At 41.3% G+C, this 19,313-nt stretch overlaps 1 protein-coding gene across 3 annotated transcripts; it reads right to left on the bottom strand.

The window, feature by feature from the left end:
• Window positions 1-542: 542 nt before the first annotated feature.
• Window positions 543-19,302, bottom strand: GEMIN5 (gem nuclear organelle associated protein 5). 3 transcript variants are annotated; one of them, XM_069772407.1, is made up of 28 exons: window positions 19,104-19,302; window positions 18,672-18,826; window positions 18,020-18,201; window positions 17,122-17,273; window positions 16,767-16,898; window positions 16,440-16,572; window positions 15,811-15,970; window positions 14,980-15,192; window positions 14,171-14,256; window positions 13,559-13,653; window positions 12,793-12,929; window positions 11,512-11,585; window positions 10,930-11,111; window positions 10,690-10,829; window positions 10,087-10,258; window positions 9,609-9,836; window positions 8,971-9,084; window positions 8,393-8,521; window positions 7,715-7,810; window positions 7,310-7,447; window positions 6,616-6,763; window positions 6,374-6,493; window positions 5,332-5,542; window positions 4,444-4,701; window positions 3,591-3,753; window positions 2,389-2,965; window positions 1,842-1,938; window positions 543-1,163 (listed from the first exon to the last, which is right to left on the bottom strand). In XM_069772407.1, the coding sequence occupies exons 1-28, from the start codon at window positions 19,258-19,260 to the stop codon at window positions 1,008-1,010; spliced, it is 4,605 nt and encodes a 1,534-aa protein (XP_069628508.1). In that variant the 5' UTR covers window positions 19,261-19,302; the 3' UTR covers window positions 543-1,007. The 3 variants fall into 3 exon arrangements, with proteins under 3 accessions (XP_069628508.1, XP_069628510.1, XP_069628509.1); XM_069772409.1 differs by having other exon boundaries at window positions 12,793-12,926; XM_069772408.1 differs by having other exon boundaries at window positions 16,767-16,895.
• Window positions 19,303-19,313: the final 11 nt, after the last annotated feature.

The following is a 19,313-nucleotide window of genomic DNA, read 5'->3' as shown; positions in this document are numbered from 1 at the left end:
TGCTGCATTTAAAAACTTGCTTCTACAAATTACCAAGATAAATGCTGCGTTCACTGAGGCTTATAGAACCTTGTTCTTTTCTTAGGAAGAATTAGTTTTTCTAACAAGACAGGCAAAGCCTTTAGGTAAGCTGTATGACTGGTCTGAAATGTTGCACCTTCAAAACTACACAATCTGGGATTGGTTTTGGCATTTGTAGAATAGCAGCTTTTCTAGATAACATGATAGTACCTCAAATTTACCATCAGTGTAGCAAAAAGCAGTTTATTCAGCCATGGATGTTGCTAAAAGCAGGGACTTTTCTTGACCTGGAGAAATCCCTTATCTCTTGCTAGTCATGCTGGAAACTATATATAAAGGGGAGGGTGAAGTCTTTTATGTTGTACAGGTGGCTTCATCGCACAAAGCTAAGTCATAGCACACACTTATTTCATCTACTGAGTTTGATTTACGTACATTTAACACCCCCCCCCAGACAGGCTTCTTATTAATACATTTGCTCTTGATTGATACTGATTTCTATCCATCAAATTAAATGCCAATTCATGGTGGTAGAAGACTTTATTTAGAGGAGGGAAAATAAACTCACGCTGCTTTTAAGAACAGTTCTGGCTTAAGGGACAGTTTGCTTATAGAAACCATTGTTTTTCCTGAGGGCAGCTACTATTCCTCTGCTGAAAGACTGATACAGCTGCTCAAAACTGTTTCTCTTACATGTAAATAGCAAGAGCTTTCATTAGCATAACTTCCAACAAATAAAAAAAGACTATACAAAAATCCTGTATACAGTTCAAGGCCACAACCTACTGCTTTTCAATTTTCTAACACAATCTCCTTAAGTAGTAGTAGTTGATGACCACAACTGAGTCTGTATATAGACCTGATTATTTTTTTAGTTTTATCAAAAATAAACACAGCCATCAAAACAAGCCTTCACTTGAAGAAAGAACAGCCTTGGTGTTAAGTAGCTGTAGACAGCTCAAAGGAGACAGTTTGGTCTCAAAGTGTCATGTCAAGAACCTCCTGCCAGCCTTTTTATAAATATTAGCACTACCGTCTTTCCGAAGGAGATCCAGTGCCTGTTCACGTAGTTCAGGAGGGCACTGGGATCCAATGTGAAGGAGTACAAGGCAGCACTCCAGCACGTCAGGGAACGGGAAGACCTGCAAAAAAAGGAACATGAAGTGATGTCTACTCTTTCAATTATAATTGTTCAACTACAACATATTCAGGCAGCCAGCTCTGTAAAGCCACTACTTTGTAGTATTTTTGGAACAGATAGTCATGAGTCAGATGCATTTCTTTCTCTTCTTCCAGTGCATTAGCTCACTTTTAACCAGGTTTGCCCCCTCTTGCACAATAACCATGATTAACTTTAGTTATATTATCAACTTGAGAACAGAGATGATGAGACAGCCTAAGAAACATTGTTTTCAAACATGTGATATGTAGTTTCTACAGTTCCTAATCTATAAATGCCATTCTATACCTTACACTTCTGATTTCACTGTTTATCAAAACTGTTTTTGCATACATAATTCTAAGGAGCAAGGGATTACTTTTAAAATGCATGGGAGAGATTCATACAGAATATCTCATTGAGTTCTCCCATGCATGAGCTTTACCTACACTTTCCAACTGCACGGAGAAAGTTATGCTTGGGGAAAGGAAAAAAAAAAATCACTCTGGTGCCATGTGTCAATTCTCTGTCAAAATTGCCATAGGATCACGAAGAAAATCACTGTTCCTTACTTTCTGTATGAAAGGGATTCTGTGATGAGGCTGCCCTTACAAAAAGACTTGTCTTTTTCAGAACCACAATGCCTCTTCTGAAAACTTACCTTTAAATTGTCTGGAAATTCTGCTAGTTTCTGCTTTGCTTTTAGAAGCTGCTTTGTTAGCTCAGGGAGTGTAATTGGTTCCTTTACTTCATCTTTACTGTCAAGGAAAGAGCAGGTGACATGAGTAACTGTTTTGCTTAAATGACTGCATAGCCTCCCTCCTGTACAGGATACACAGGAGAGAGTTGGACAAGCGTCATACACTCCAGCTCGTTCTTGCCAAAGTCCCAAATAATTGTTCAACAAAGAGACAGACCTCTTAGATCATGCTTGTCCTTTTCATTATCCTCCCATTTTCAAGCTGCCCTGTTTATTCACTGTACCAACGCACCCTGTGTTATCAGGAAGTTATTCAGATATAGTAAGTTTATGCACATGGTAGTTCAGCCCCAGGGAAATGCAAGACTTTTGAGCTGTATGTTGAAGTGTCCCTGGTGACAAGCTTGAGATTAGAGGCAAAATGAGCTAAACGGGAAATTTTCTGCACAAACACACACAAAAACCAGCATTGCTTAATCCATTCATTCATTCATGTTCTGAAGCTTACCCATTCATGTGGTTGCTGTCAGAGCATGGTTTGTCTGATTCAGTCTCTGAACTCTGCTGCAGGTTGCTTTCCTGGGTACTTCCATTTTTGTTTTCCTGGAGGTTGTTCCTCTGCTGCTGATGCTGGCGGATCATATCTGCTAAAATCTGCTGGACCTCAGCTATATCTCTCTGGGTGTTCTGTAAAGCAGCAATCTCTTCTGAAAGAAGCACTTTGCAGCCTCTCAGTTTTGACTGTCTGTCTACCAAATCGACTGAGATAGTTCTTGAGTCATTTTCTGTCTCACACCTATGAGCTTCAGTTGTATTGCTGAGGTTTTCATCCATCTCAACTGCAGTTTGATCAGGAGTTTCTTCAGAGGAGGACTGACCTGAAACGTAACTCTTCTCAAGAGCTGTCTGCTCACTGGGACAGAGCACAGGATCCAAACCAGCCTTTTGCAAGACAAGGGAGTCTTTGGGTGGATTCCACCAGAGGTCATACAGCAGTCCATAAGCCACAAAGCCCTCTAAACTTCTGCAAGCATCCATGCTCTGAGAATTTGTACTGTCCAGTTTGTGTCTCAGGTTACCACAGCCTAATAATGAAAAAAGGATTACAAATTGACTATAGATATTTTCAAAGAAAAAGACCAGATGTGGTGAATGAATGGCTATCCTAGAGACCCAAACCATAGATTTACTCAGATGCTGGCAAAGTAGTGCAGGAAGCAGAAAAGCAAAGGCAGACATCTTTGGCATCTTTTTAAACACAATACTCTGTTCTAGCTAGCATGAGACTGCATGTTCTCATCATCTACAGCAAACTTCCTTGGTCCCAAGCTGCACATCAAGTCACACGATCAAGATCTGCAAAATAAACATACTGCATACTCTGCAGGAATGAAGGGAAGGGCCACTTGGAGTGATTTGTGACTATGAGATGAACACAGCTTTCCAATGGCCCCATCTGCCTTACAGAACAGAATTTGCTCAGTTTCTTACATCACCCACACCAGCTGACGCTGCTGAGCTTGCTTCCACAGTCAGGAATTTTGATCACCCAACAGCCCTTGCACTAGCCAAATGCCACTGGTTTCCATATATATGGGTATGTCTGGCTCCTTCCAAACATCATTATGTCTAGTAATATTAATGGACACACAGCTGTGCTTACAAGGAAGATCCCCCTATCTGTGTCAGTGCCAGGACTAAGAGACTTACCTTCAGGAAGGATGATACTGCAAATCTCTTGCATCAGTGTGAAATTACCAGCATCATAACTGCGGCTCACAGCTCCAAGAATACTTTTCACTGCCTCATCCCAGGTAGCATTGTGATAGCTCAGGGCTGCAAGGGTCAGGTCATGGGAGATATGGAAAAGCACCTACAGGAAGCACCAGAGAGCATGATTAATAGTTTTACTGCAACGTATGAATTACTCACAGCTTATGACCCTTGTGGAAGAGCCCAGAAGCACATGACTTAACCAAAAGCAATTTTAACAACAATGCAATTTACATAGTCTCCTTCATGCAGGAGGTAGAGCACTTTTACGTTACTCGTAACTGTAAAATCAGCAGCTGTGCTTGCACGTGTCCTACTAAACAGATGAGAAGTGGGAGCACACCAAAGGTCAGTGACTCACTGCAGTCAGAGAGAAAAGCTGCAGGAGCACCCGTCTATGAACAGACCTTCTGGACTCCAGGATACTTTAACAACAAGCAGCCCTGCCTCTCCGAACAGTTCGACACAAACCCCTAAATCACTGCTAGAGACTGCTCAGCTGTGCTAGTCACTCTCACCCAGTCAGCACATCTCAGTGATCTCAATGCTCATCACTGACACCGTACATCAGTTCTTGCCCTGCACAGAAACAAATGCAGAAACAGACTGGTGTCTGTGCAAGCCATCCCAGCTGCCTATCGTCTACTTCTCCCAGATTATAACCTCATCCTGCAGCAGGGTGCAGACATCAGTCCCCTGGGAATGGCTGGCACAACACCATGAAGTGGCTGTGTTTTACTGTGTATGCCATAGTGAGGCTTAATGTGTATACAGATCTAAAGCCATTTACCTGCTTTGGGTGTGTGTTGCTGGTAGAAGGAGGATGCTCAATACTGCACAGCTGCTCCCATGCACATGTGGCTTGTTCAGTGCTGTCCATGCCCAATACATTCTGCCACACTTCTATCACCATGTCAAAAAATGAGGTCTCTCTGTTCAGCTCCCAGCTGTGATAACAGGGAGGCACGGGGCTCTTTCGATCAGAGGGATTTCTTTCACTAAGGCACTTGCAAAGCAGTTCATTAAGGCAGAAAACAAGTCTTTGTCCCTTTAACAAGGAAAAAAAAGAGAAAAAAAAAAAGAGCACTGAACTGCTGCTAAAAAAAACGCAACCAATCCCTTACTGACCACAGCAGGTAGACAAATTTAAGAACATCATGGCTAGCAGTAGCTTGTTGATGATCGACTGTTTCACAACTGCACCTACCAAAGAACAATGCTGATAGGCTCAGAGACTGTAAGGTCAGAAGGAAACCTCAGAACAAGCTAAGCTAGCCTTCTGCTTCTCAGTCCACATGAAAACGGATTTTTGGATTAAGCCTCCAGCAGGTGGATTTACAGTTAGCTCACTTGTTCCTTTCATGTAAACAGTGAATACTTTCCTTCACTTTTTTCTTCTTATGATCAGTATTACATACCTAAAATAAAATCCCACTTTTCTCAACTACCTCTCATGTAACTAACAAGCATAGAGCCTACGTGCCTCCCCACCATGGGCCCTTTGCCTCTGCAAAGGCTCATGCTTTTTCATAGGGTCATTGCAACAAACTAGAAAAATATTTTGAGTATAAACCAGCTCAAAGGACTACCTTGGACTATTAACATATGGGAAGTGGTGCCAAGTTCATCTGGAGAGAGACAATGCTAAAGAAAGCAGAAAGGAAACGACCAGACTCACAAATAAAGTTTTATGTTGCTGAAGGACTGCCTGAGTTCCCACCCAGTTCCTGGATAACAGCAAGTCTTGGGCACATCTGAAAGACAAAGTTGCTGACAACTCCTCCTCTCCAGATATCAGTGCAAGCTCAGCAGCAGTTTTAAGGGATGTCACATCCCCCTTTTTTGCCAACACCTTAACTGCATCATAGGGTGAGGAAGCCCCCAAGTAACTGAAAAGAGAGAAAAGCAAATTGACTTGATTAGTACTAAAATACCATTTAAAAATTGTATTGCAACACAATAGCACAAACATACAAGTGAAGATAAACCTCTATTTTCCACAGGTTCTCAGAGCTCTCATCACTTTGTCTTACCAAAGTTTACTACAGACATATGGTGCTTGATCTGATGCAAAGCTACAAAGGGAAAGTCACACAGCCTAAAAACCTGGACTGAAACCTCTGGTGGTGTGCATACCACGTACAGCTTGGATGAGAAATAGAAATAAATAGATTCAAGAGACAAAAGTTATATGCAGTAGTTTATTCATACTGCATTTCTCTGGATTTCATCTGAATCCTTTCCCAAGTGTGAACACCCTCAAAAATGCCAGAACTGAAATCAGCATCAAGCAAAGGACACTATTCCAGCAAAATACTTCAAGCATTATTATTAATTTTGGTAGTCACAAATTTGAAGCACTCTAGCTGGAGGAGGAGAACCCAGTGATTAGGATATTAGTGAAGGCCTCAAGAAACTCAGGATGAACTCTTGCACTGCACATTTCCAGTGGAAAGGCTGGAAACATCACACAGTCTTTTTGTATACATCCTAATCTTAGTCTCGCTAGACTAGATGGCTTAACTGTAGTATGGCATTTGGACCTTCTGCTCTGAACTGCACTCTGGAGCTCCTAGAAGGAGTCTAGTGAGATCAGGCTGAGAAAGCACCTCAGAAAAATAATGACCAGACCAGTTAACAGATTTCAGCTGCTACAGAACCAAGAACCTTCTTTTTTTCAGGCATGGAACCAAGTCTGTCTTCTTCCCAGTAACACTCACCATTTGGCGGCCATGGAATAATGACCGTCTTTTTCTAACAGAGCTGCCCAACTGGTGTAGAGATCCCTCAGAACTGGATCTTCTGGACGCAACCTGGCCTTAGCAATTACAATGGCCTCCCTAATGCACATAAGGGAAACCAGATACAAAAGTTAATTGACTGTGCACAAAAAGTGAACCAAAATGTCAAATCTACCCCAACAGAAAACAAGAGCAAATCCTAAACATAAATATACAGCAACCTGTAAAAATGGTTCACTTTCAGGAGCTCCACAGCTTCATACACTTTATGTATGGACAGAAGATGGGAGGCAGCCTTCACATACTGCTCCTGAAAACACAGCTGCTTCGCAAAGGCTTCTACTGTCCAAACCCAGGCCTGATATCCAACTGCAAAAGAGAAGGCAGTACAATTGGAAGCAGAGTTTTAAAACTGGAAGAATTCCTGTGGGATGACATCATCACTAGTTTCTTCAACATGTACCCCTCCTCTGCCCCAGATTAGTTTCTTGTTTCTTAACCATCCCAATACAAGTCACTGAGTCAATGAAACAGCTAGGGCTTGAACATGACTGTAGGACTTCACTACCAGTAAAATTACTTAAAAGCACATTTAAACCAACAGCAAGCTGGAAGGACTGCTACATATTACAAAGAACCAACTTTGTACTTGAAAGGATGGGCCTGCTCCTTCAAGAAGTCCCAAAGGAAACCTCTCCATTTCCTGCTATCCCAACGTAAGGGTGCTTGTGGAAATGTCCAGGTTCTTTGTCATAAATAGGATATGTTTTGTGTTTGATTTTTGTTATCAGGCAGTTAAAGAAGCAACCTCCTTCCAGTCTGGAACAATCATGAGTTTCCAACTCAGAACAATCAGAAAGAGGCTACGCTTGGCAGCTAATTCCATCTGCTCATGTGTTACAAGAACAAACATACCCATGGGCGAGATTGCTACTAGCTGGTCTGTTAGCTCTCCCCTCTCAGCGGCTGCCTGGAGGACACCCTTCATATCTCCTTTCCACAACATGAGCTGCTGAAAGAGCTCTGGATGCCCATTCTCCAAGTGTTGTTTTCCTGTTGGAAGCAAACACACTTCTATCAAAATAACTTGGCAAAAGTAAGATTATTCAAGCTCAGGGTATTGCAAGTTTGCATCTGGAAGACGTAACAACTATTTGGGAAAAATACGTCTTTTCTTCTTTTCACACAGAACTGCATTCTTAATCCTACATTTTAATCCACAGTAAAGAAAGTTCAAGTATTTTTCCCAATTTGTTTTCTCCTTGAATGTTAACAGTTATGATGGACATACTGTCAAAGTGGATTCATTATTCCACTTACCTTCCACATCAATCATCTTGTGCAGAGAAGCCCTGTTTGTGAACAGCCCCAAGTGGATGCGATCCTTGAGGTCAGGGGACACATCTTCATTATTATCTGAACCAGATAAAAAGAATGAATGTTTAAGATTTGGTACAACACTGGGAACTGGGACCTGCCAAGTCACTGTACCACTCCATTAGACTCACTAGCAATGCTTATGTCTTCTACTTTCTTTCCTGTATAGCAGATTTAACAATTTGCAGATCTACACTTAGAACTTACTAAGTTTGGTTAGAAGGACCATGTTTGTGCAGAACATTTACTCTAAATCAAACATAACACGTTCCTTTACATGCTCTAAGGAACAATACTGTGAGAATACAAACATCTCCTTCATGGCTTATTTTCTCCTGCCCACATTATACTTTCAAAGGTGAAAAACACTTTGCATGTATGCAGACATTTCTACCCTATCTCCACAACATAGAATCCTACTCAAAACCTGTCTGGAGTAGCTACAGAGTGCTGAAACACTGCAAGAGAAGTTAGGTAAGAGACCACAGCTAGTCACACATTTTGATAAAGGTAAGGATTTTAAAAAAAAAAAGCCTAGTGGTCAAAGTCAAGTCCTTGGACACATGCTTCTGAATACTTTAGAGCACCTACCCTTTAAGTATTTTAGTTTTAAACTGATACCTCTGGTTTTCAGACATGCAGCTAGCCTCAAGCAGTCCTGATGCAATTCATCTTTTGATCTGTGATCCATGAATGTGCTGAAGGGTAGAATAGAACGAGGCTTCCTCTTCTTCAGAGAAGCATCAGAAGCTGCAAAATCAGACACATTTTAGTCACTGCTGCACGGTTACAAGTCTCCTACAGCAGAACTCCCCAACGTATTCCAAAACCCCCTCTTCCTCACACAGGAAAACAAAAACCAGATGCTCAAGTGCCACATGCATCTCCATTATGACAACTCTGACTTCTGAATACTGATCACTTTGCATATTTTTCTGCCCATCTTGCCTGGAATGAAACTAGCAACTAAAAGGCAATATCAAAGCCCACATTAAACAACTACTCAATTGACCTGACAAGCAGGGCAAATAAAAGAAGCAGCAATTTAAAATGTTTAAGAGATGTTAAAAGCACGCTCTTCTTTCTCTAGCACTTATTTGGTGTCACATTAGGAAGGGAAGCTGCAGCCAAACAGAAGCCTAGAATGAGGAACTCTGCCTTGATGCAGGACTGTTAAAAAGTCCCTGAAACATACTAACTTGTTTTCTCTTTAGGCAGATCCTTTTTCACAGGAGTGGCTTTCTGGGTCACAAAAGGCTTTGGCAAGCTGAATGAAGAATAATCATATGTAGATGAAAATGTATCCTTGGACACTGTGGAGTTAAGTGATAAAAAAGTGATAAAAAAAGGAAAAACAATACATGAAAAAGCCCATAGCAGAATACTTGACATATTCACGTTCTATTACATTAATTTTGAAATACACAGAAACCAAGCTTTGCTTTGCCATAGAACTTAATAGCTTTTTAGGGAAAGGAAATACTAAGAAAACATTACAGAACTGTCAGAAAGCTAAATAAGATGTCAACAGACACTAACAAACGTCCACCAGTATTGTAAAATTTATCACCAGAAGGCAACTCTGATCAAAAATGACATTGTTTCAATCCAAACACAGTAACTTTGTTCATTAGGCCAGAATGTTCTTATTTAAAGACAATTAGTCCCAAACTAGTTTAGAAAATTATGAAAGGCATTCTAAAACTGTATTTCCTTCAAGTGGACTATTTCAATAAAACCGTATTATGACAAAATCTGCATGAAAACATTAAACTTGGTGATGCTCTGAGGGCTAAACAATCTGGGAACCATTGAACTAAGATGATTTGATTATTACCAGTTGTGGAGACTTTATCAGGCAACTCTGCCTCCTGAGCTGCTTTTTCTCCTTCATGGTCCGACACTCCATTTTCCTCTAGCAACATTTCCTTCCCGCTCTCATCTCCGTTCATGGTATCACTTAGATCCTGCTTGGCTGGACTCTTTTCTATAGGCTTTTTCTTCTTTTTGGTTTTGACTTTTGGTTGCATACTTCTTTTTTTCTCTAATTCTATACTCTTTTTGCCTGTAAAAGTTTGCAAAAGTTACCCTGATAATTTCTGTAGAGATTTTTACTGTATTAGCTGTCTGTCTCTGAATTTCAACATTTAGTTTCCAAATAAGGATACAACTCAATTTAAACCTAGACACAGTTTATTCCTGAAGAGGTAGCAGGCAGATTTGGAATTCAGCATAAAAACTTACTATACCATTTCGATGTGGCAACCCTCTATTTCCCAGCTCCAACATTATCTTCAGGAAAGGAATATACTTACCCTGAGGTGGCCGTGTATGCTCCTGCTTTGAGATGTGCCATTTGTGAACAGAAAAATCATCTGCTCCTGTATAAACAGAATCTGAATCCACTGGTGACCACTGGACACTCAGTAGCCTGCCCTGGTGCCCTCGGTAGTTGCAGAGTGGCTCTTCCTTCATAACATCCCATACCTTATAAACAAGAAAGAAATCCAATTACTCAGAAAGTCTCATCTTCCCCTAATACTCTGCATTTTCTCTTCAGTGATTTGCACTTGTAGGTATTTCAAATACCAACATGCAAATGGAGAAAATTCAGGTCTTCCTTTGTTTTCATCAATACATTTGCATAACATCCTTCTTTTTTAAGGATCCAAAAGTGCTAATATGAAAACGATAGTGACTGGACTTACAAATCAATTTGCAAGTCGCAAAAACATATGGATACCTGCATATCAGGTATTCAGAACCAGGAGATGGTTACCAAGGGTAAATTTGCAGTACTTCAGTAGTTTATCTCACAAGAGAAGCTTTGCTGTTTAGTCATCTTGGTTCTAAAACACTGTAGAATGGATGATTTGAAACTAAAAGAAATATATTTCTGAGTGTCTGTGGAACAATACCTGTGCTGTGCCATCATAGCAAGCAGATACCAATCTTCCCTCATGGTGGGGGCTCCAAGACAGACTTGTGATTTTAGCCGTGTGCCCAGCCAGAGTTCGAAAAGGCTCTGTTATTGTCAAAGGACTTTCTGAAGAGCTCTCTGAAAGAAAGACAAAAGGATCAAGTATGGCCAGCAAGACAAACTGGCAGTAAACCAAAACAAGATGCCAAGACTTGGAATATAATCTGCAAACGGTTACCTACGATGCTCTTCAGATTATGCACATAAATAGTGGCATTGATTGAGCCTGAAGCTATCAAGTAACTCAGCTCTGGCTGGCTCCCATGCTCATGATGCCAACGAATAGCATTAATCAGTTTATGATGCTGCTGGATAGTGCAGAGCAACTTCAAGTTTGGTGCCTGAAATATTTCAATTGATCTGAAATATAAGAACAACAGTGTAAGAATTCCAGTAGTTAGTGAAAATGGTAATTTTTTTTGTTACCCTGCATGAGGAGAATTACAGGACATGAAATAGAGTAACTAAATGAGGTTTTCTTTTTTGGATTCAACTCAAACCTTCGTTTAGTACATCAGCAAAAGCTCGTTTCAACCATGAGTGGATCCTTGAAAAATAATTTAACATGATGATATGGATCCTCCATGCCAAGAGCAGCTAAACCAAATAACAGCAAGGAGTGCTGTATTATCACAATTCAAATACATTGGCAGTGAAAGAACAGAGGCAAACCAGGGCAACAAAAAGTACTTTTGCTTCACTACAGTGATTCTAGTCAAGATCAGCACATACACCACCTTGACCTAGAAGTGAAACATACCCATCTTCATTGCCAAGAGCCAAGAGTTTGCCATCTGGTTTCCAGCTGATCTCTGTACGCGCAGGCAGTTTGTGCTGTAGAAAGAAGACACAACTATTGCCAAAACCTCTTAAATCTCTCTCACATACATTCAACAGAGCAAGACTGGCAACTGGACAGAGTTGCAATTAGTCTACAAAATAAAAGTCACAAAAGGGTCCATTGCTTTTGTAGCAGTGACATAAGCTTGAGCAATTAAGAAAGACTGAATGAACTGATACAAGAACCAGTGATTATTTTTATCAGTTCAGTGGAATGTCTCAAAGGAAGTTTGTCTGGATTGCTGTAGGACCTTGATGCTTGATCTCCTTATGCTCCTTGGAAAGCCCCAGATGCAAGCAAATTCTATCATACTTCAAAAGAAATCAAAGTTTACTTGTAATTATTTCTGTTCTTCCTAATTCAGATGAAAGTTACTCACAGTTTACAATTTAGATGCCTAAAAATGATCGTTTCATTGCCTGTGACATTAGTCTCTCAATCCCCAGTGAGTCTTCTATTCAAGTAAGAAGCTAAAACCCAGCTAATACAAATCAATATAGTTTGATTGACTTCAGTTGACTTATGCTGACTTAAAGCAACTGAAGATCTAACCCACTTCACTTATTTTGTACTTTCAACTAAGAAATGACTGATCACACTTGCAAAGATGTTATGGTCAGTTATCACCAAACACTCTGCACTAGCTGCAGCGTAAATGGAAACAGACTCCTGCAAAATCATGGCTGCCTTTACTGCAAAATTTATTTAAAAAAGTTAACATTTGAAATGAGAACTAGAGAAGTTGCGGTAGTTAACTCATGCATGCCCACTATGGGATCTAAGCTATGACATTATTCAGGATATTACTTTAAGTGCATTGAAAATGGAAAGCTCTGTATGAACTAATTATTTTAAACAGCCACACACAGCCTTAAAACCAGACCCTATACTTCAATTTAACTTTTCTGGTTAAGTAAATTACACAGTAGAAACCTAAGTAACTGATGCCAGGAGCCAATGTGCCATGTTGACATTGGGGGGAAAAAAAAGACCCTTTTTCAGAGGCAAACACATAAACAGCTTAAATAGTTTGAGTCAATAAGTGTCACTGAAGTTCATCTGTGGAGACTGCAGGTTTCAGATTTTCTATTTATTACAGATTCATCATGGAGGCAAAATCAGAAACCTACAACTACAAGGCCATAGAAACTATGACATGGTTATAATGAATCCATACTCCCCCCCCAAAATCATACTCACTTTGATTGAATTAGTGTCTCTGATGACTTTGTTGATGTCATTTGCCTCTCCATTAAGCTTCCAGGGGTTGTGTTGAAAAACAATACCTTCTCCAGCACAACTATACAAAGTTACAGAGGGCTGTTCACCTTCTCCTCCTATCCAACAGAGTAAAAATCAGTCTTCCCAGAAGTAATCACTCCCACTACACATCAAAACGTTATTTTAAAAGGCTATACATGCTTCAATTGCCTGTGATCCAGCAGCAAGAAATTCTAACAATACAGTCCTCTGAAAGGACCTCTCATTTCTACCAACAGATCTCTCCATAGCACAATCACTTCAAGCATTAAAATTCCCTTTAAAGTTTGGTCCTCAAAAAAATTCAAGTTGTGCAAGAAGAGCTAACGGAGCTGTTCTGGTTAGTTCAAATAGTACAAACATAATTCTGGAGCTAAGGAACCCATACTTGATCTGATGCAGTTACTACAGGAAGCCCGTGCAGACACTTATTGGTCTGTAATACCCTGAAGTAAGTGCAGAGGTGTGGTACACCACTCCCACCTATTTCCTGAAGCTACTAGAATTCAAAAACTAGAAGAGATTCTTTTGCTCCCTTGCAAAACTATTAACAATTCCTCAAGCAGAATGCATTATTAGCTGCTAGAGAGGATTGCTACCAAGCAAACAGGTTCCTTTTCCTAAGAAGGGAGGGCATACTAACTTCATGCCATCTGTGTGCTCTGCATGGATGTTCTGCTTTGTGACAAGGCGCTGGAAGACTCACCAGAAGACAGAGGAGGAATTGGAGGCCCCCAGGCTAATGTGTATACAGTCTTCTTGTGGTAAGTACTGGAGATCTGAGGTGGCTTATTCTTAGCACTGGGCAGGAAGATAAGGAAGCAGGCTCAGCCAGATTTCAGCAAACGGAAATTAAAAAAAAAAGAAAGAAATCAAAGCAATGTATTTCCAGTGGTGAAAATGGACACCAGGTACTTTAACATACTAAAGCTACGGCTCAACCAAGCCTTCTTCAACATCTCCTGTAGGACACTACTAAAATCATAGCAAAACTGTCCTGATGACCTTCACCTACATGTTGCTTTTCATTCTCCAAAAATGTCTTTCTGGCTAAAATTTTCCTTGACTGATGCCCTCCCACAAGGTGATCTCTGGTCATGCTATTTTAAGTTTACCTTATGCAAAGATTACCTTAGAAGCTACCATACATAATGGAGAGATTAAAAGATGCACTGAAAACCCAACTGTTTGGCTAGTTTTAATTTAATCCTACTCTTGTCTAACAGTAAAGATACATCTTGGGAAAGATCACACTATCTATGCATGGTAACATAAGAGCAGGACCTGACACTAATGAATTTGAAAGCTACTTTCTTACCTGCTGGAGAAGGTGTCAAATATGCCAACTTTTCCATCATCTGTTCCAAAAGCCAAGCAGCCTTCCTTAGTTGGATGCCAGGATAACTACAAGCAAAATAGAGAGAGACCAGTAAGGACACAAGCTACAGACAATTGATTTCTAAATAATAAACAAAAGGAAAACATTGAAACTGATGAGCAAGCACCACCCCTTATATCCACCCTTCCAACTACAGCCACTTGATCACTCGGCTACGAGTATCAAAGGCTCTCCCCCTACCAGCTATAGTGGGATGAAAGAGACTAATATCATTAAAATGCTGTTTGACATCTGCATTACAAAATAGAAAAGGAGAATATGGTAGGATGGTGAGAAAACTTTTGCTGCAAACAAGAATAACTACTGTGTTTTACTGCTGCCAGCAATTTTACCAGACAGTAGGCCCTGGCCAACCACTGGTTAAACCCAAACTGAAGACATCCGTATCGGTTTTTGTGAGTATCAAACTTCCTAGCAGAGCAAGGGCAACCATGGATTAAGCAAAGAAGGAGGATAAAAGTGAAAAAGTAATGTAACAGCCAGCTGGACTCCAGCTGATTTTCACTAGATCTAATGCAAGCATCCAGGGTTGTAAAAAGGTCTAAAAATTTTGTTGCCAGATTCTAAAATGTATACCGAAAGAATCAAGTACAAAAGGAACAACTTGGCTTTATATATTTTTAGTTGGGAAAAAACTTTTTCAGAGTGAAAGAAAAATATTCTTGAAAGAAAAAAAATGGAGCGAAAAGAGACAAGAAAAAAAAAGGGGGAATGAAAAGCGCACTTACTGCTGTAACCTTAGACTTTATGCTTTGCCAGAAGGTTTTAACATCATAAATATTGTTCATGGACAAAGTATTCCACACTCGGATCATGCTGTCTCCAACACCGATGGCAAGGCAGCCCGTGTCCACAGGGGAGAAGGCAAGACTATAGACAAATCCCCCAAGCGAGGGCATGGTCCAGCTACAATCGAGAGTTGATAGGTCCCAGCACTTCACCTGAAGAATATTTAAGGAACAAGGAATGGTTACATGTAGAGTGACTGGCATGACAAGGAAAAAAAGCTTGAATGGGATGAAGAATCAAAGGGTCAAATTTAAGGCTTGAGATAGTATGTGATCTGCACCCAGAGGATTACATGTCACAGACAGGGCTGCAATAGTTGGAAGACTGTAATGGAGTGAACAAAATGATTATACTTTAATAGTATGGTCCTCTTCTGACTTGAAAATAGGATGCGCTCTGCTGCCTGTAAAAGGCAAAAACTTAAAAAAAATAGATGCTTTAGTTTATACAAGTAAATGATTTTAAGAAGGAAAAATAGACCTTTTTAAAATGAAACATCCAGGAAAAAGAGATGGTAAGCTCCCTGTATTAAATGCTTACCATTCAAGTCCAGAATGTCATAACCATTCACTCCACCATGGTAAGAGCTTGAGCTTATAAACTAACAAAAATATATACAGCCTGTGCTCAGAACACATTTTAAGCAATGATGTTATAAAATGCTGCAATAAACCCACTTTAGGAGAAAACTTGGGGCCCTAAAAGGGGTAGGGTCAGTCAAACTGTATATGTACAGCTGTTTATATGTTAATTTCATAAATGGTTCTTACATCTCTGTCCATTGAAATGGAAAAAAGGAGCTCTTTGTCTTGAAGCTTCACAGAACTCAGATTGAACACAATACGGGAGTGATTCTGTCCTTCTGAAGATCCTAAAAGAGTCCACTTGCGTTTTCCAGATTGGCTCAAATCCCAGAGTAGCAGTTCTCCTCTGTGAAATTTAAAGTGTGTACTTCATTGTTCACTTCAAAAGAATAATATAGGCTATATATAGACTATATTACATCTATATATACTGCAAGTACAAGAGTAATACAGCTAGACACACATCCACTACATGTGCCTATACACAGATACACACACACAAATGCCACCCTACAAATGACATCCATAGTTAACCACACTGAAAACTGACACGTCATTTTCTCCCAGTAGATGGGCAAAACCACAATTAGTACCATTAGCAGTCAATATTCAGTTAGATTATCAGACAAATTATGGGACAAATAGTAGTTTTCTAGAAGTCTGAACTCCCACTTTAACTCTTGGCTTGTCTTCTCTCCAGTTATACTGGGAAGGAAGAAGGAAGGGGGTGTCAATGTCCCCTACCCAGTTCTTCCTTAAGTATCAAATGAATCTGCAGTTATGATGGTACCCAGGCTGCTGTGTGCCCTGCTTACCCAAAACAGCTGGATACAATTTCTGTGGAACGACCAGAAGGCCAGTGAACAGTCAGCCAAATGCGCTCTTTAACAGCGGGATCAACAGCTCCACCTCTTCTCTTCGTGGGTGGCAACTTCAAAGTCATTACACCTACGGAACACAGAGGGATCATCTAGACCTAGTACATCAAAATCCTCTGAGAGAAAAAGAAGTCCTGTGAATCTGAAGCTTTAAGTATACTCCTCATGCTTTAAACTATCAGGGTAACAAATGAAGGCTGCAGTTAGAGAAGAACTCTTCCACCACATTGTTATTGTTTATCTTACATTATTAATTTTACTTACTTCTGCCTCTAGTACAGCTCCATATTCGTATGGTCTGATCTTTGCTTCCCGAAGCCAGGTAACAACCTTTCTTCATGGCTGTGCTCTGTGTCAGCTCCCCATTTGGAACTTCGCCTTCCTCTGAAGGAACTACTGAATACCATTGAAATCATGTTACTACACTTTAAAATTCAAAGCTTTCTAAAAATTTAACTCAAAATATATTGCTCTGTATCAGAACATACTGTAATTGAACTTATTGGTTGCCTTTGATTAGCTACTTAATGACTTTCTCTGATTAAGGAATTCAATTCTCTAGAAAGACATTTACATGAACTAAAAATCACTTCACAAATTATTAATCAGTTCTACATACCTTGGAGCTCATCTTGCCAAGCAGGTAACCTTTCTTCACCAGGCACAGGGCACCAGGCCAGACAATGTATTTCATCATCATGGCCTCTTAGCCGATGAAGAACTTCTCTTTTCCTGCTGATATCAATTATAACCACCATGCCATCCTTGTAGCTAAAAATGGAGACTTAAATTAATGAAGAGATTCTTGGATCCTTGTGGAATAATACCTGACTCGATTTCCAAGCTCTTTACCAGGATGACTATCTCTGTATTGCAGACAGAGAAGCCAAATCACAAGCAGCACTGGGACTAGCAGGCTAATGGTCAATGGGAGCTCCAGTATAGCACTGGTGTACCTGCAGCTGCCTTTTCAAGAAATGCAACCAGTAGTACATTTGGCTTCAAGAATGACAGTAATTCATTAGTAATATGGCTTTCAGAGACTTAAAAAACTACAGTGGCTTTTATACAAGGAAAAGTTTTCCCTTCATCACAAATCACTTTCATTCCTTCCCTCCTGTGTTCTCCTTCAAGAGAACTGTATCATTAAGTCTAAGGGGTTTTCACATTCCTTCTCTGTTCAGTACAGCCTTGGGTATCTAAAGGACTGGAATTGCAGTGGTTGACAAAGGCCTAGTCAAACTAAGAAATTCTTTTCAGATGAAGTAACCTATAATGTGGCAAACACCAGTCAAGTCTAATTAAAAAATAACAGTTTTAAGAAATTCAAAGATTCAAACCAAATCTGGACGGTTACACTGTTATGGATTCCTATGTTTTGCAGGTCTATCAAATCTAAATGTTATTTCTGAATGAAGAAAAATCCAGAAGAAAATAACCTTGCAATTGCGTAGCAAAAATTCACAGTAAGGTTCTCTCAGCAGAAGAATGGAAAACAAAATGTAATGAATATTTACCCAATTGCTACCAGGTTTTCATGGTGAGGAGAACAAGTGAGACAAAAAATTGTCCGAGGCTCTGGGAAGAACTGCTGGCTGTCACTTCTGTTATGCCAGTAACAAACAATTATACCTTTTTCATCACCGGATACAATCAAATCTTTCACAAGGGGTGACCAGTGCAATGCTGAGATGGTGTTCTGAAGAAAGAGAATTGAATACATTTACGGCTGTCTTACCACCACCTAACAGAATAACAAGCAGAAAATAATCTGCGAGTACTCCCCAGCATCAGCTGAATCAGTTCTAATGCGTTTCAGTTCTTTTGGGCTTTGGCACGATTGACACATTTGCCAATATGCTGCCCTGAGAGACAGTAACTGTTCAAATGTACGTCCTTAGTCTGTCCTGTGTGGAACAATAACTTGACAAAAAGATGAAAGCGAGCTGGGTTAAGCGGCAACGCGTTCGCACCGCAAGCACACTCGCTTACTGAGGCTTTGATGGTAACCACTGGCTTATTAAGGTGATGTAACAACGCTGCAGACCTCAGGCTAGAACAAGGAGCTGGCCAGAAGCGTTCAACGGTTTTCATTTCACCGGGTTTGAACGTCACCTTTGGCGAAAGTAACGTCACCCTGCTTTGTGTGCCAGACCTGAAGAAACCCACCTGGTGCAGGCTGTACCCCGCCACCGGAGCCAGGGCCTCGGCGTCCCAGATTTTGACGCTCCCGTCGTCGGAGCTGCTGGCGCAGAGGCTGCTCTGCCCGGGGCAGTGGCAAAACGCGAACCCGGAGATCCTGTCCGTGTGCCCGATGAGCTCTCCTGCACCGACAGCAAGAAAACGCCATGGGAACCCCCTCCCCCGCGCCGGGACCGCAACGGCGCCTTCCTCAACCCGCCCCCCCAATCCCAATCCCCATCCCCATCCCCATCCCCATCCTCCTCCCAGGGGTTCCCGCCGCCCCACACGGGCCCGAGCGGCTCCCGGCGGCCCCGCGGCGCTCGTATAAAACGTGTGTGTGTGTGTGTGGAAGGGGGGGAGGTCAGTGAGGGTCGCCCGCGGGCCCGGTGTCCCCGCCGGCGTGGGTTGTAGCGGTACCGTAAAACGCGGGTGCGGCGCCGCCGCCGACATCCAGCAGGCAGACGCGGTGCCTCGCCGCGAAGCCGAAGAGGCGGCCATCGCTGCTGGCGTCGCTGCAGCGGCTGCTGTACCAGTTCGGCGAGGCGGGCAACACCCGCACCCCCGCCGCCGCCATCGCTCCCGGGCCGCCCCGCTCCGCCTCGCCTCGGGCGCTGCCGCCAAGCGCCG

The sequence above is a fragment of the Haliaeetus albicilla genome, chromosome 27 (genome assembly GCF_947461875.1).
Source record: "Haliaeetus albicilla chromosome 27, bHalAlb1.1, whole genome shotgun sequence".
NCBI lineage: Eukaryota > Metazoa > Chordata > Aves > Accipitriformes > Accipitridae > Haliaeetus > Haliaeetus albicilla.
The sequence above is the reverse complement of the archived record's forward strand: the minus strand, read 5'-3'. Positions and strand labels throughout refer to the sequence as shown.

Excerpts from the sequence above, each read along its gene's own strand:
- GEMIN5 (XM_069772407.1), bottom strand. The coding sequence starts at position 19,260 with ATGGCGGCGGCGGGGGTGCGGGTGTTGCCCGCCTCGCCGAACTGGTAC. Across the intron at positions 18,827-19,103 it reads CGCCGCACCCGCGTTTTACG|GAGAGCTCATCGGGCACACG; the intron begins GTACCGCTACAA and ends CTGTCGGTGCAG. Across the intron at positions 1,939-2,388 it reads GACAGCAACCACATGAATGG|TAAAGATGAAGTAAAGGAAC; the intron begins GTAAGCTTCAGA and ends TTTCCTTGACAG.